A 13431-nucleotide genomic window follows, 5' to 3' on the forward strand; every position below is an offset into this window, starting at 1 on the left:
CATACGTGATTACGGATAGTAGTCGTGGAGTGATGCATATTTGGTATGACGCACGACCTGTTACACTTGTTCACAGAATGGGTCACGACTCGGGGGGAACAGTATTCCTATACGGTGTCATGGTAGGTTACGGATGTACTCCGAGCACAACCGTTAGAAATATCGCTTTATTTTCCCCGAGTTAAAATGATCCGACGCAAAGGGAAACCGAATTTAGTTTGCTGCTAATCTGCTAATTTATAGCGCAGTCATCGACACATTTTCTCATTCGGAAGTAATCTCGTTTCGGTCCAATATCAAAACAAGCAACAACATATTACCGTCAAATACGGCGAAACATTGGTGAACCATTACGACAGACCTCGGCCTTTATTTATTTTCATAAGTTTACGAATTTAGCAACTGACGCAATTCACTATTCCCATACATGCAGTCACCTTTCTCAAAGCCCATTTACCTTTGAAACGGTGATTTTGACGGTGCTCACTTGTAAAACTACAGCGACAGTACCAAGATGGATAATACATGATGACAGGAGGAGGACACTTGTGTCAGAGATTATAGGACTATATTACTCAGTCTCTCTGCTTGTGTGATTTCGAAGCAAACTTTCTATCGGCAGCTGATGCCTCGACTCGAGAGGAGCGCAGCACACCAAATGAAGACCTCAAACTAGCGCTCTGATTGGTCAATATTCCCCCCACACACGTTGCTGGCCAATGGAAAGGCCAGCGCGAGACAATTGCAAGCAGAGCCATATCTACGGCTCTGTCTGGTTGCAAGTCTACAGAGCAATGTATTGGGCCCATGAACACACTTTGCTATTGGTTTTTCCCGTATTTTGAAGTGACAGCGCCGTAGTTTGATGTCAAAATCCGTATCTGCTACACAAAATGCGTAATGGTCGGCAGGTATGCAATTGGAATGTTCATATCTTCGAATGTCCCAGGCTGACAGGCCAGAGCCATAATGTGATTGGCTACATCAAATGTCACGTCCAGAGTGAATACTGCGATTTCATGGCGGAACTTTGCAGCTACTGGGTAGCTTTGGTCATTTCTGGTGTACACGTACAGTTACTAGACACCTGCGCAATACATTTGGCAGTGTTAATTCAACACCTGCAGACTAGGACCAACTACAGTATGAGTGTTAAATTGAAGTGTTGAGTTAGTACTGCAGAATAAAGTGAGTTATTCATGACACCACACACATAGTGTCATGACATGCTATTGAAAATGCTATGAAATTTTCTAAATGTATATCACAAAAAAATCACATATTGAAAACCTCAAATACCTGTATGGCCACAATATGGATAGGGATCTAGTGTGGCTTCCTATGTCTTGACTGTGAATTCCATTTCATACTGTTTGTTTGCCTTCGTTCTTCGATTGGATTTGTGTATAAATGCAAATGATCTAAAAGAAGTTATTTTTATATGTTTAAAAAGGTACTACCTACTATGGTAAGAGTACCTGCACCTGTGCACTTACCAGAGTAATGCTTTCAACAGCTTCTAAAGCTTCGTTCACACACGTCGCTGCTAGTTACTCACTCAGTGACTTACATCAATAGAATGTCTATGTGTTCCAGCGAGACAAGGAGCCGAGTTGGCGAGGAGTGTACAAGCGATGCGATGTGGGCGGATTCCGAGTTGAAAATATTTTAACTTTGAGCGAGGCGAGTAAGCAAGTAACCAATTGGAATGCAGAATTTGGTACTCGCTTTTGCATTGGCAGTAAAACCACGGGAACGTTTAACGAACGTTCCATGAGAAAGTGGCGAGTAGGCGAGAAGCGAGTTTTGTATGTGAACGTAGCTTAATGCTTTCAATGAGTCTGTGGTTCCCATTGATTGGATAAAAAAAATATTTGTATTTTTATTGTGCACTTACATAGAAATATATCTTTGTGACATTTTGCATTCAATTTCTGGAGATCTTTTTTGTGCATGTTCTCAATAGGCTTGCTGCCAAAAAATGCAAACAAACTTTATAAATATCAATATTTACATGCAAGGGTGTGTTTTTCTCTAAGCATTCCTGGTTCGGTTGAACCTGCATAAACTTGCAGCATGGGCCTCACAAGAACAGCCCAAATACGTGATTTTTCATATTCCTTTTAAACCGGTACAATATTCATGCTTAATATTAGTAATTTCTTAACTGTGGCATGACTGTCCTGTCTTTTTCTCTATATTTTAACAACACAATGATGATCCCAAGTGCCATGAAATATTTTTGGTCTAAAAAGAGAAAATCTTCATTTTATTTTTCTGTCAGTTACATGTCTTGCTGACCAACATACCTTGACACATTTGTGTGGTTTATTAAAAAAAAATGGATTACAAATTTGCTTTTTGTTCTGATTGGATGCCCAATTGGGATGGGCGAAATTGATTGCACAGTCTTTGCACAGTGTAGTAAAAAAGTAGCCTCTTCAGTTTGGAAAATGTTCAGATTTACAATATAATCTTTTGTGCACTTGTAATTACAAAAGATGAAGGGTGCATCGATGAGGTAGCTGGATTTCACATGTGCAATCAAAGCTCAAACCTTAAATTGAATCTTAAATAACATCAAAGAATCACACACACACACAGTCAATCAGAATCAAATCTCAATCACACGCAATAGCAGGAGAATCATTTGAAACATTTTGTACTTTAAACAAAAATAGATTGCAGCCTTCTTTCAGTCCTTTTGGTTTTTTAGTAATGCGTCCTGCGTTGGCTCTCCAGCCGTGTGTTCCTGTGCCCCACTCATCCCGATGTGCTTCAGGCCGCCGCAGAGAAGGCCCTCCTGGACACACCCACATTTGAGGTCTGCAGACGCTCCCTGTGAGAAGAGCAGATACCAAGCTGTCATTCATAACACAACTCCCATCAGTGCACACAACTATGGCTCTAAATTAGCCCTACCCAACCACCAGCCAACTACCCAAATGCTGGTGAAACTTCAGTTGAGCGCACACCAAACTGCCATTCACAACACCACATAACGTAACTAGATGCAAAGCTGTCATTCATTGTACAAGTACAATTCATAGTACAAAGCTGTGATTCATAGTACAAGTACCAACTCTCTTCCTGTCAGAAGAGAAGATGCAAAACTGTAATTCATAATACAACAACAGTGTATGATACTGGAACGAACTCTTTTCCTCTCAGAATACATATATTTATTACCCATATACCAATAATAGCATATACAACAATTCTCAATATGAGACCATTAATTGTCATTATAGTGTCCCAGACTAGAACAACTACAGAGACAATGCTGCAACCACCAAAGCATGTCTATGCTATTGTACAGTAACTAACTGCATGGCACCTTCATGTGTCACAGAGCATGCCACTGGCATGCACTGGTTCATTTTTAACCCTTTAACCCTTGTATGTGGTTAGAACTTTAAGCATTTTTGTTTAGTCCTCACTGAGATGTCACTCTAACCCAGAGTTCTATGGTTGCTGTAGAATGTTCAAGTAAACATTCTAGAAGGACTGGCAAAATTCCTTACGCCTCAAGAGGAGTACAAGAGTCCTGCGGCAAACTCAGACTTTGGGCTTCGTTGTTTAAGCATCGTGCCCATAGGCTGTTTGCCCACTGTGAGATCAAAGCCATGGAATTTAACTGATGTGGCTCAGGCAGGGACCCACAATCTCCAACCCCCAGAGAGTTACAACCTCAACCCCGAGTTGGGTCCTCCTGAACCTCCAGTTACTCTTAAAGGACCAGTTCCGTCAATTTCAATATGCTGTTGTATTGCTCACGCTACCCTTGGCTTGTCAGTACCCGGTGATGCCACATTTTTCGGCTAAGCCCTTTCCGAGATATGAGCTATTCTAATGGGGGCAGCGTTTGTTTACATTTTTAAAAAATTTAACATGGGCCTACTCCAAATATTTTCCCAAAAGGTACCGCTGTTTGCTAGTTGTCTGTTGATGTTGTATAACCTTTCGGATGTTTTTGGGAATAAATAAAACTGTTTTTTTTTATGTAAACAAAGCGCTGCCCCCATTACAATGACCAAGATCTCGGAAAAGGCTGAGGAAGAAAAAAACAAAACTCAGGTACTGACAAATCCAGCGTAGTGTGAGCATTACAACTGCATGTTGAAATTGACTGAATTGGTCCTTTAAGAAACAGGATTATGAGCCTGATTATCATCGACGTTCAAATCTCTTCGAGAGTTGGTCTGACCAAGAGCATAACAATTAACATTTCCCAAACGGCATGGTTGACCTACCTCCCTTGGCTTGCTTACGGTTGTTTGCTTCCCGACAAAGTGAAAGGAGTTCTCGTATTTTCGGGAACTCAGAAAGTACTTGCATTGCTCTTGACCTGACCAAGTTGCTACGCCGAAGGTGTTGCGTCACTAGGAGGGCGCGGCCTGGCTACAGGATTATAGCTTGCAAGTTCTTATGCTTTTTTTTATTTATTTTTTTATTTTACCTTTATTTAACCAGGGAACAAAATCACACTGAGAATAGAATTCTCTTTTTGAAGGGGGCCCTGGCCAAGGCAGCAGCACACATCACATTTTTACAGGTAGGACACAGACAAAACAGAAAAGATTAAAATGGATATAGAGATAAAATTACGCAATAAAACAATAAAAATAATAAACATAAAACAAGATTAGAAGGAGATTACAAGATGAAAAGCAAATGCAGACTGAGATTTGAAAGTGTCATTAAGATATGATTTAAACTCAACCACAGACTGGTTGATGGAATGCAGGTTGTGAGGCGTTTCCCTTCTCTTACTGTAAATGCTTGTCCCGCTGCTGGCTGTCTGGATATCTCTTTGTTTCAGACACAAAGACTGATTTGTGGCTGCTGACGCTCCTTCTGCCCTTCTCCATGATGTTGTAGTCGCCGGGCCCACAGACTCTCTGCAGGGGGCACACAGGCACAGTCAGAGTAGTACAGTAGAAGAAGGTAGAGAATGCGCGCACATCAGTGGTACAGGTGCTGGACAAAATAAAGTAACTGAAATAAATTATAGAAGTCCGCAACACTGTTAATGCTCCCAGTGATTTATTTGCACGACGTTTCGGACCTTCGTCCTTTTTCAGCAACTTGAAAAAGGACGAAGGTCCGAAACGTCGTGCAAATAAATCACTGGGAGCATTAACAGTGTTGCGGGTAGAATTTATTACAGTCAGAGTAGTGTCAGAGCAATCAAGGATGGACAACCTGGATTCAGAAGCTACAATACAGTGCCATATATTCCAAATGTATCTCTACAATTCCATCAGATGATTGCCTAATTGGACAGGTAACACCAGGTATTTGAAATATGCATTGTACCCCAGCGTTTGCATGCACAGCACGCCCATTGTATTGGGTTCTAATTTCATTTGCAATGTTTCATTTTCCCCCTTTGCAATCCTTTCATATCTACAAAATGGATGTGGATGAACAAATGTCAACAATGCTTTCTTTTACGGTACAGTAATTACTGTGTACTTTCTGGGTAACAACAAGATAACAGAGAGAAGTTACCTGGTGTCTAAGAGGTAAAAAGGGGATAACTACAAGTGAAAACTATGTAATTGCCAAGAATAAGAAATGACTGTGTATTGTTTGGGTAACAACAGGGTAACAGAAGTTAGATCAGTGGTTCCCAACCTATGGGTCGGGACCCCCCTTATGGGTCGCCAAAGATCCACAGGGGGTCGCGGAGCCCTCTTGATTTTAAGGGGTTTCGTATATAGCCCATTTAGCCCATTAAATATATATAGCCCATTTAGCCCATTTAACTAATAAATACATAGACGCAACAAATTGTAAGTGCTACATTAAAAATGTATTCTATATTTGACCAAAGACGAATTGAGGAATAAAATAACTAAAATAAGTTTTCGCAGGAAACGGAGGGCATCTTGTGAGTCCGTCTCATGCGGGCGCTCGAGTGGTTGGGTCACCAAAGCTTACAATAGTAAAAACATGGGTCCCTTAAGAAAAAGGTTGGGAACCACTGAGTTAGATGGTATCTAACAGGTAACTTCTGTCTGTTACCCTCTTGTTATCCAGAAAGTACACAATAATTATTGTACAGATGTCTATGAAATGCAATTAACAACTTGTGGTTTATTGTGGATTATTTCAAGCAAGCAAGATATTTTTTCAATTTTTTGAGTAAAAAAAAAAGTCAATCTTAATTTAAGAAAGAAAAAAAAACAACTAACAACTCGCACTTTTGGACTTGAAATGTTTGACTTTTAGCACCTGAAGACATCCTTGTTAAAAATGAGCAGTTACCAGAATGGCAATGATCAATTCGTAATGTATTACTAAAGTCCCTGTGCACTGTCATTAGTGGCTGTGACTATTATTTACAACGTTCCAGTGGTGGAACGGCGTGTGTTAAGGGGCTATACTTGTTTTAAAAAGTAAGAAGTATGATGTGTAATGCAATGTATTAAAAGGATAACTTCTGCCAATTTCGATATGCAGTTGTAATGCTCACACCACCCCTTGACTTGTCAGCACCTGAGAATATTTTTTACTTTTCTTCAGCCGTTTCTGATATCCTGGTCATTGTAATGGAGAGTTTGTTTACATTTAAAAAAGCATTGATTTATCCCCAATAACTTCCAAAAGGTTATGCAACATCAGCAGACAACTATCAAACAGTGATACCTTTTGGGATAATATTTAGAGTAGGCCTATGTTGAGAAAGTTTTTGATGTAAACAGTCTGTCCCCATTAGAATAGCTCAGATCTCAGAAAGGGCTGAGCCGAAAAATGCAGCATCACCCGGTACTGTCAAGTCAAGGGTAGTGTGAACAACACAACAGCATATTGAAATTGGCAGAAGTGCTCCTTTAATTGTAATGCGATGTAAGCTAGACCAGCACCCACCGTCTGCTGTACCAGGCTCTTGTTGACTCTCTTGGCCGCGGTGAGGAAGGGCGGGGCTGGGGTAGCGCAGCTTCCTGATTGGTTGGATGACTGGCTGACTGGGGCCACCTCATACCAACCTGGGCCTGGACTGGTCTAGTGGGGACATGGGGGCAAGGCAAGGCAAGGCAAGGCAAGTTTATTTGATTCAATTTTAAGGACCTTTCGTAGGCTTTTGCGGTAGACGGAACGTCCTCGATGAAAGATCCCCTGCCTTATACGAATGGTCCAACGTTTTGTTCGAATGGTCCCCTCTCATGAATCCATTCGACAAAGACCTGTACCCGTTTATTTATATAGCACATTTCATACACAGGTGCAACTCAATGTGCTTCACAAAGTTAACAAATGTAAATGAAAGGAAAACAGGGAAATGAATTAGAGTAAAAAAAAACATTTAAAACATTAAGATAAAACATAAGGTAAAAATAATAATAATAATTTAAAAAAAAGCCACAAGCTTCAGTAAGTTTCAACAAAACATCAGGTTTCTTTGTATGATGTTTGTGTGATATGTGTAAAAGTGTAAATAAAATAAAAAAAGGTTTCTCCTTCAAAATTCCTTCAGCTAAGCATTTTTGGATAATAAAAGAAAAAAACTGACCCAGGGCTTCTCTTCTGTACGGAACAAATTAAGGCAGTCATACCCATGACTCATGGGTAAGCGGTTAGGGTCTCGACCTAAAGGTTGCTAGTTTGACTCCCGATTCACACCAGGTTGGTGGAGGGAGTAATTAACCAGGGCTCTCCCCCATCCTCCCCCATGACATGTACCCTGAGTGTGGTACTGTAATGCCACACTGCTCCCTTTGGGCACTGTTTGGGACTGCTGTATCGCACGAGTGAGGCATAAATACAATTAAATCGTGTGCCGTGAGCACTGTGTTGTGGAGTGCTGTGTCACAACAATAATGGGAGTTTCCCAGGTGGACCGCACTTGATCCCACTTTGTTACTTTGGTGATTCGTGGGGTTAGGTATGCTTTATCTTGGTTAATGTATTGAAAATCTTTCATCTCTCTAATTCACTTCTACTTTTACTTTGTAATTCTATGCATGTGAGAAATAGAGCTCCTTGTATCCTTGCTGCTACTCACTGCAGGCTTCTTGCATTGTGTCTGGGTGCAGAGGAAGATCCTGTCTGTGTTGACTTCCGGGTACTGCTCCAGGCGGCTGAAGACGCCATGCTTCCTCTTCTCTGGTTTCTCCAGGTGCTCTCCAAACCTGGGCATCTCCTTAGTGTACTCCCCCGGGCACAGGTTGTTGACTTTTTTCTGATGGGATGAGGACAGAGTGTAACATGACAATGAGAAAACAAAGGGTCATCGATATGTTTTTTGTTTGTTCGTTCTTTATGTGTTTTGCCAGATGCATCTGTATTGTGCACGATTTTGCCTTGACCTTGATAAATTCAAAAATGAGCCAAGGACTAAAGAAAGATGTTGAATCACGTGCTGCATCAGGAAGCACATGCCAATTAAAAAAAAACAGAATAATAACTATCCAAAAAAGGCAGGACACCAAGTCACTCCTCTTAGATAAAACTGCTTTATTATAGAGGATAGTTCATGTTTGAACTTGAATAATTAAAAATACTGCCACTGCCAACATGTTTCGGCCCACTACAGGGCCTTCATCAGGGCACAAGGTGAATCAATAGGAATCAAGCAGTGATACACTGTGTTGGCAGTGGCAGTATTTTTTATTATTGAAGTTCAAACATGAACTAGCCGTTATAATAAAGCGGTTTTATCTAAGAAGAGTGCCTTAGCATCCTGCCTTTTTAAAAATATTTTTATATTGGCCAAAGAGCACCTTCAAACCACCACCAGTTTTACCACTTGAACACCGCAGCCCTCCAGCCCTCTACTTTTTTTTTTAGAATAATAACTATACTTTGTGTTTGGGTCATTACCGGGCTGGCCAGGTATCCTGAGCAGATGGGCTTGTCCCTGCGGCCGGTGAAGAGATCATAGGGCCCCCTCTTCCCAGTCTGACTGCTCAGCAGCTCATCAATGGAGGCCTTCACATCATATATACCCGGCCCCAGGCCAACAACGTCCTGCAAGAAAAAAACAAACAAAGTATGCCAGGCACTCTTCCAACAAAAAAGGTAAAATAGCTTTAAAAAACTGCCCAAATCTTAAAATAAATAAATTCATTTTTTTAAAAGCCAGCGTGTTATAAGTTGTGGATAGGATATGGTATATTATATATAGTATTAAGTTCAGGAGTAGATGTGTGCATATCCCACCCGATGGGCCAGGTGCAAGACAATGAGAGTAAATCCAAGTGACTATATGTGCTGACCCATTTGCTGTTGGACTACTCATAGATGTGTATAGAAGACTTCTGTATGTGTGTCTTCTATACACATCTATGCTTTTAAAATGACCCACTCAATGCCATGTTCACACTTTGCCTGATGAAGACCTGAAGGTCGAAATGTTGCTCTATTAAATACACAGCAGACAAGCAGTGTCACGGACTTCTTTTTCACTTGGATATGATATAGTATTACCTTTTTCAGCTGTGAGTCTTGAGGAAAGCGGTCCATGACTGAGCCAAAGACCACAGAGGATGGCGTGGTCACAGCAGACTTCACCCTCTTCTCCTCCACTGCTGACCATGGAGCACTCCTCTGCTCATAGGTCCCAGGACCAGGAGTCAAGCACTGGAATAACAGCAAGAACGAGAGAGGAAGAGAGAGAGAGAGAGAGAGAGAGAGAGAGAGAGAGAGAGAGAGAGAGAGAGAGAGAGAGAGAGAGAGAGAGAGATGAGTTACACTCTCAGAAATAAAGGTACAGAAGTCATCGCTGTGGCAGTACCCTCAAGGGGAGAACCATTGCGGCGCTTGGGGGGTACCTCAAAAAAGAGGGGACAGATGCACATTGCTCGACATTGCAAGAAACTGAACGAACCTCTTTTTTTTGGGTACCAATCAAGCGACACAATGATATTCCCCTTGAAGGTACTGCCACAGCGATGAGTTCTGTACCTTTATTTCTGAGAGTGCATATAGTGATCAGAGTGAAAGCTCAAGGACTGCATTGGACAGCGTTGCTGTGAGGCATAATGTAAAATGCAAGCTATAAGGCTACGTGGCTAGTCTGACAGAGAAAGGGGTTAATTCAAATAGCAAAATGTTATACATTAGCAGATAGATCTATGTCGCCACCATGTGGCAAGTTGTGTGTACGTAGTACCCACGTCTCAGGATACCTCTCCTCTCTGGAGTCACTGGTACTGTGTGTGTGTGTGTGTGTGTGTGTGCATGTGTGTGTGTACGTACCCGCTTCTCTGGAAACCTCTCTTGTCTGGAGTTACACACCCCTCTGGTGCTGCCCGGCTTCTTACTCAGCTCCTCAATGAAGTCTGTGGCCTTATAGGTCGCAGGACCTAGTTTGGTTTTCTATGGAGGGAAATCAACGCAACGCTTTAGACACAAAACGATTACTAAGTTCAAGCCTGTCAGCTCAGTTTCTTTCTTTTATTTGACTATTTTGAAGTGTGTTTGTAATATTTAATTGTTAATTAATGTTTATTATTTTGTTGCTCTAGAGCATGTGCATAGATAATACAGGATGTCAAAAATGTTTTTCTTTGGTCTCAAATACGTTGTCCCATCCCATTCATTTCTTCTTTACATTCATTTCATTCATTAATTTTAATTTAAATTAATTTGCCCATGACACAAAATGGCCATATTACAAAACTAGTATGCTTTTACTCTACTGCAGCTGTCGTGAAGCATTGTGATGCTTCATCTTTGTTTTCATGCGGCAAAAAGAAGGTAATGTCTGCATTTGTCATGCATTTGATTGTTGCTCATCTTGTGCACTTTAATGTTTGTCCTGTCCTGTCTTCTCCATGTATAGGGCATGTAGGCCTACATTTAGTTCATTTCAAGGTTCATTTGCCTTGTACAGTATGTCTAGTAGGAATGAATGGACACCTCTGACTTAGCCAAGTGTGCCATCTACCCTCCTCACCATGGGCATAGTGTGGTGGATGATACAGACATTTCCATAATACTGATATCAAGGTTATCTTAAAGCAGGGGTGGGGAACCTATGTCTGGAGGGAACGTTTTATCCAGCCCTCGGTGTTACTTTAATGTTATGCAGCTTCATATGAAATATGACATACTTTGTCATGGAATCTTAGAAAATAAATTTGCAATACAATTAAGTTACATTCAGTGCACCTTGAGAAGGTGGGGTCTGTTTTAAAGATGGCTCCCTTCAATATAGGAAAAGAGAAGAAGTCTACACCGTGGCTCAGCTTTGACTATTCATTCAGGTCATACAACGTTTCGACCCAACAGGGTCTTCATCAGGCATCCTGGTTTGTCTTCATAGTACGGCCCTCAGAGGACTTGTATGGCCCTCGGAGGACTTTAAAGTGGCGCTTCGAATGAAAAGGTTCCCCACCCCTGTCTTAAAGTGTCCCCACCCCTTTTTCACAAATATAAAGTAAAAATATTAACCTTAGACAATTTGTCCACACCACTTTCTAAACCAAATCTAAAAAGCAACCTAGGGCAGCTGTGACCTAATGGTTAGGGAAGTGGTCTTAACATCAGAGGGTTGCCGGTTTCAACCCCAGCTCATACCTTTCGCTACATCAACACTCCATGGCTGAAGTGCCCAGTGGCAAGGCACCTAACTCCACATTGCTCCAAGGAACGTAACCAATACCCTGTAAATAACTGTAAGTGGCTTTGGATAAAAGTGTCTGCTATGTGTAATGTAATATTGGGTCTTTCTCAAAACCTAGGCCAGTGTCCTTCCAAGTGCATCAGCCTAATTAGTAACGGCCAGTGATTGGATACATTTTGGTGAACTCTACAGAATATCCAATCTCTGGGTGTGACTAATAAAGGGTATCCAATCACTGGCCGTGATTAGGCTGATACACTTGGAAGGACACTGGCCTAGGCTTTGAGAAAGACCCAGAGTGCGTTTTAATATGCGACCTTGCCTCCTCCACTTGCCTCCTCCACTTGCTTCTCGTCATGATGACATCACTGACAACAGCATTATATTTCAATATATTGCAAAAGCTCAATTGTGAAGTCTTTTCCTCATTTGCAATCGGGATGGTGAATGAAAAACAGTCCCTCAAAAGTTGTTGTGGCGAGGCTGACAGCTGGGAAACTTCATCGTTTTCTCCACGGAGGAGGGGCCAGGAGGCGGGACGAGGAGACAAGCACAAGTGGAGGAGGCAAGGTCACATATTGGGATGCACCCCCAATGTCTAACCCTTGCTCCTCCCAGTCCCCACTCACCAGGAAGTGTTTGTTCTCCCATGCCTCCCTGTAGAGGAGGCCCGGCATGTGGCACTGCTGCATGGTCTCCAGGGCCCGCTTCCAGCCAGGGCCCTTGGCATGCTTCTCTTTTGCTCGCGGACCAAAGTCACTGACGTCCGGATTGTATGTGCCTGGCCCAAGGTTTCTCTCCTGTAATAGTAGTAATATACACATGCCTGAAGAAGGGGTGTCTCATCATCAAATGACACAAACAAGACATTGTGCAAAAAGTAGTTGATTCATTCATTTCAAGAGTTTGACAAGCAAAACCATTTGCAGACAGCATAGGATTGCCAAAGAGCACCCTGTATTTTCGAGCACATGTGATTTATTCATTTATTTATTTTATTTTCTACACGCATACACAGTGGTCGAGTTGTAAAGTCATAAAACCAGGTGGGATGGTCAGAGATGGATTCTGATTATTGGGGGTTCGGCGGTATCTCCCCCGAGACAATTTTGAAAATACAGTTGTTAAAAGTACAATTTTAACGCAATATGTGAATGTAGCTAAATGAATATAGACCAATGGCTTTAGAGGGGAATGGATTTTTGACCATTTCCATTGAGGGGGGATGATTTTTGACCATTTTCATTGTAGGGCGGATGGCATCCCCCCTCATCCCCCAAAAACTCAAGCCCTGTGCATACGGAAGAAAGGGTACTATTGTAAAAAGCCTTAAGGGGGGAAATGCCTTTGTGGTAAAGAAGATGGAACCATGCAGAATAAAGTAGAGGCAGAAAGAGGGAGCAGTGTTGTTACCTGTTCACTTGTCATCCTTTTGCAGTAAGGTATCTCGGTGTAAGTGCCTACCCTCTTGTTTGCAGGATGCACAGAGGAAACGTCAAACCTAATTGACAAGTGATCAGGGAAATTGCTTACTTATTGCTCTGCAGAACACATTTCACAACAGCAACATGCCAACATTACAAAACATTTCCATAAATAATAAAACAAATGATAAGTAATGGTGATAGCAATGTAATAATACTTTAATTGCAGGATGCACTAAAATGCACTCTTGTTTAAATGTAGAAAAGCTGGCTACCTGGCTGATTGTGTCCCAAAGGGGGCTCCCTTGAATTTTTTTTCAGCCATGGTTTCGCACCAACTGAATCGTCATCTCCGAGAGGGCACAGTCTATGTTTAGTTGGTGTATGTGACCCTGACGACAGTGACGTCTGCTCAGTTCATGATGTATTAAT

General features: G+C 41.7%; 1 protein-coding gene across 1 annotated transcript; it reads right to left on the reverse strand.

Annotated features, from left to right (window-relative positions):
- Positions 1 to 2645: 2645 nt before the first annotated feature.
- Positions 2646 to 13402, reverse strand: LOC134450819 (ciliary microtubule-associated protein 2-like). Its single transcript, XM_063200816.1, has 10 exons — positions 13275 to 13402; positions 12989 to 13076; positions 12205 to 12375; positions 10207 to 10326; positions 9436 to 9588; positions 8830 to 8976; positions 8012 to 8188; positions 6877 to 7011; positions 4774 to 4901; positions 2646 to 2839 (listed from the first exon to the last, which is right to left on the reverse strand). Exons 1-10 carry the CDS (start codon positions 13322 to 13324, stop codon positions 2779 to 2781), a joined length of 1230 nt encoding a protein of 409 aa, XP_063056886.1. The 5' UTR covers positions 13325 to 13402; the 3' UTR covers positions 2646 to 2778.
- Between the last annotated feature and the right edge of the window lie 29 nt (positions 13403 to 13431).

Source organism: Engraulis encrasicolus, chromosome 6, assembly GCF_034702125.1.
Source record: "Engraulis encrasicolus isolate BLACKSEA-1 chromosome 6, IST_EnEncr_1.0, whole genome shotgun sequence".
NCBI classification, from domain to species: domain Eukaryota; kingdom Metazoa; phylum Chordata; class Actinopteri; order Clupeiformes; family Engraulidae; genus Engraulis; species Engraulis encrasicolus.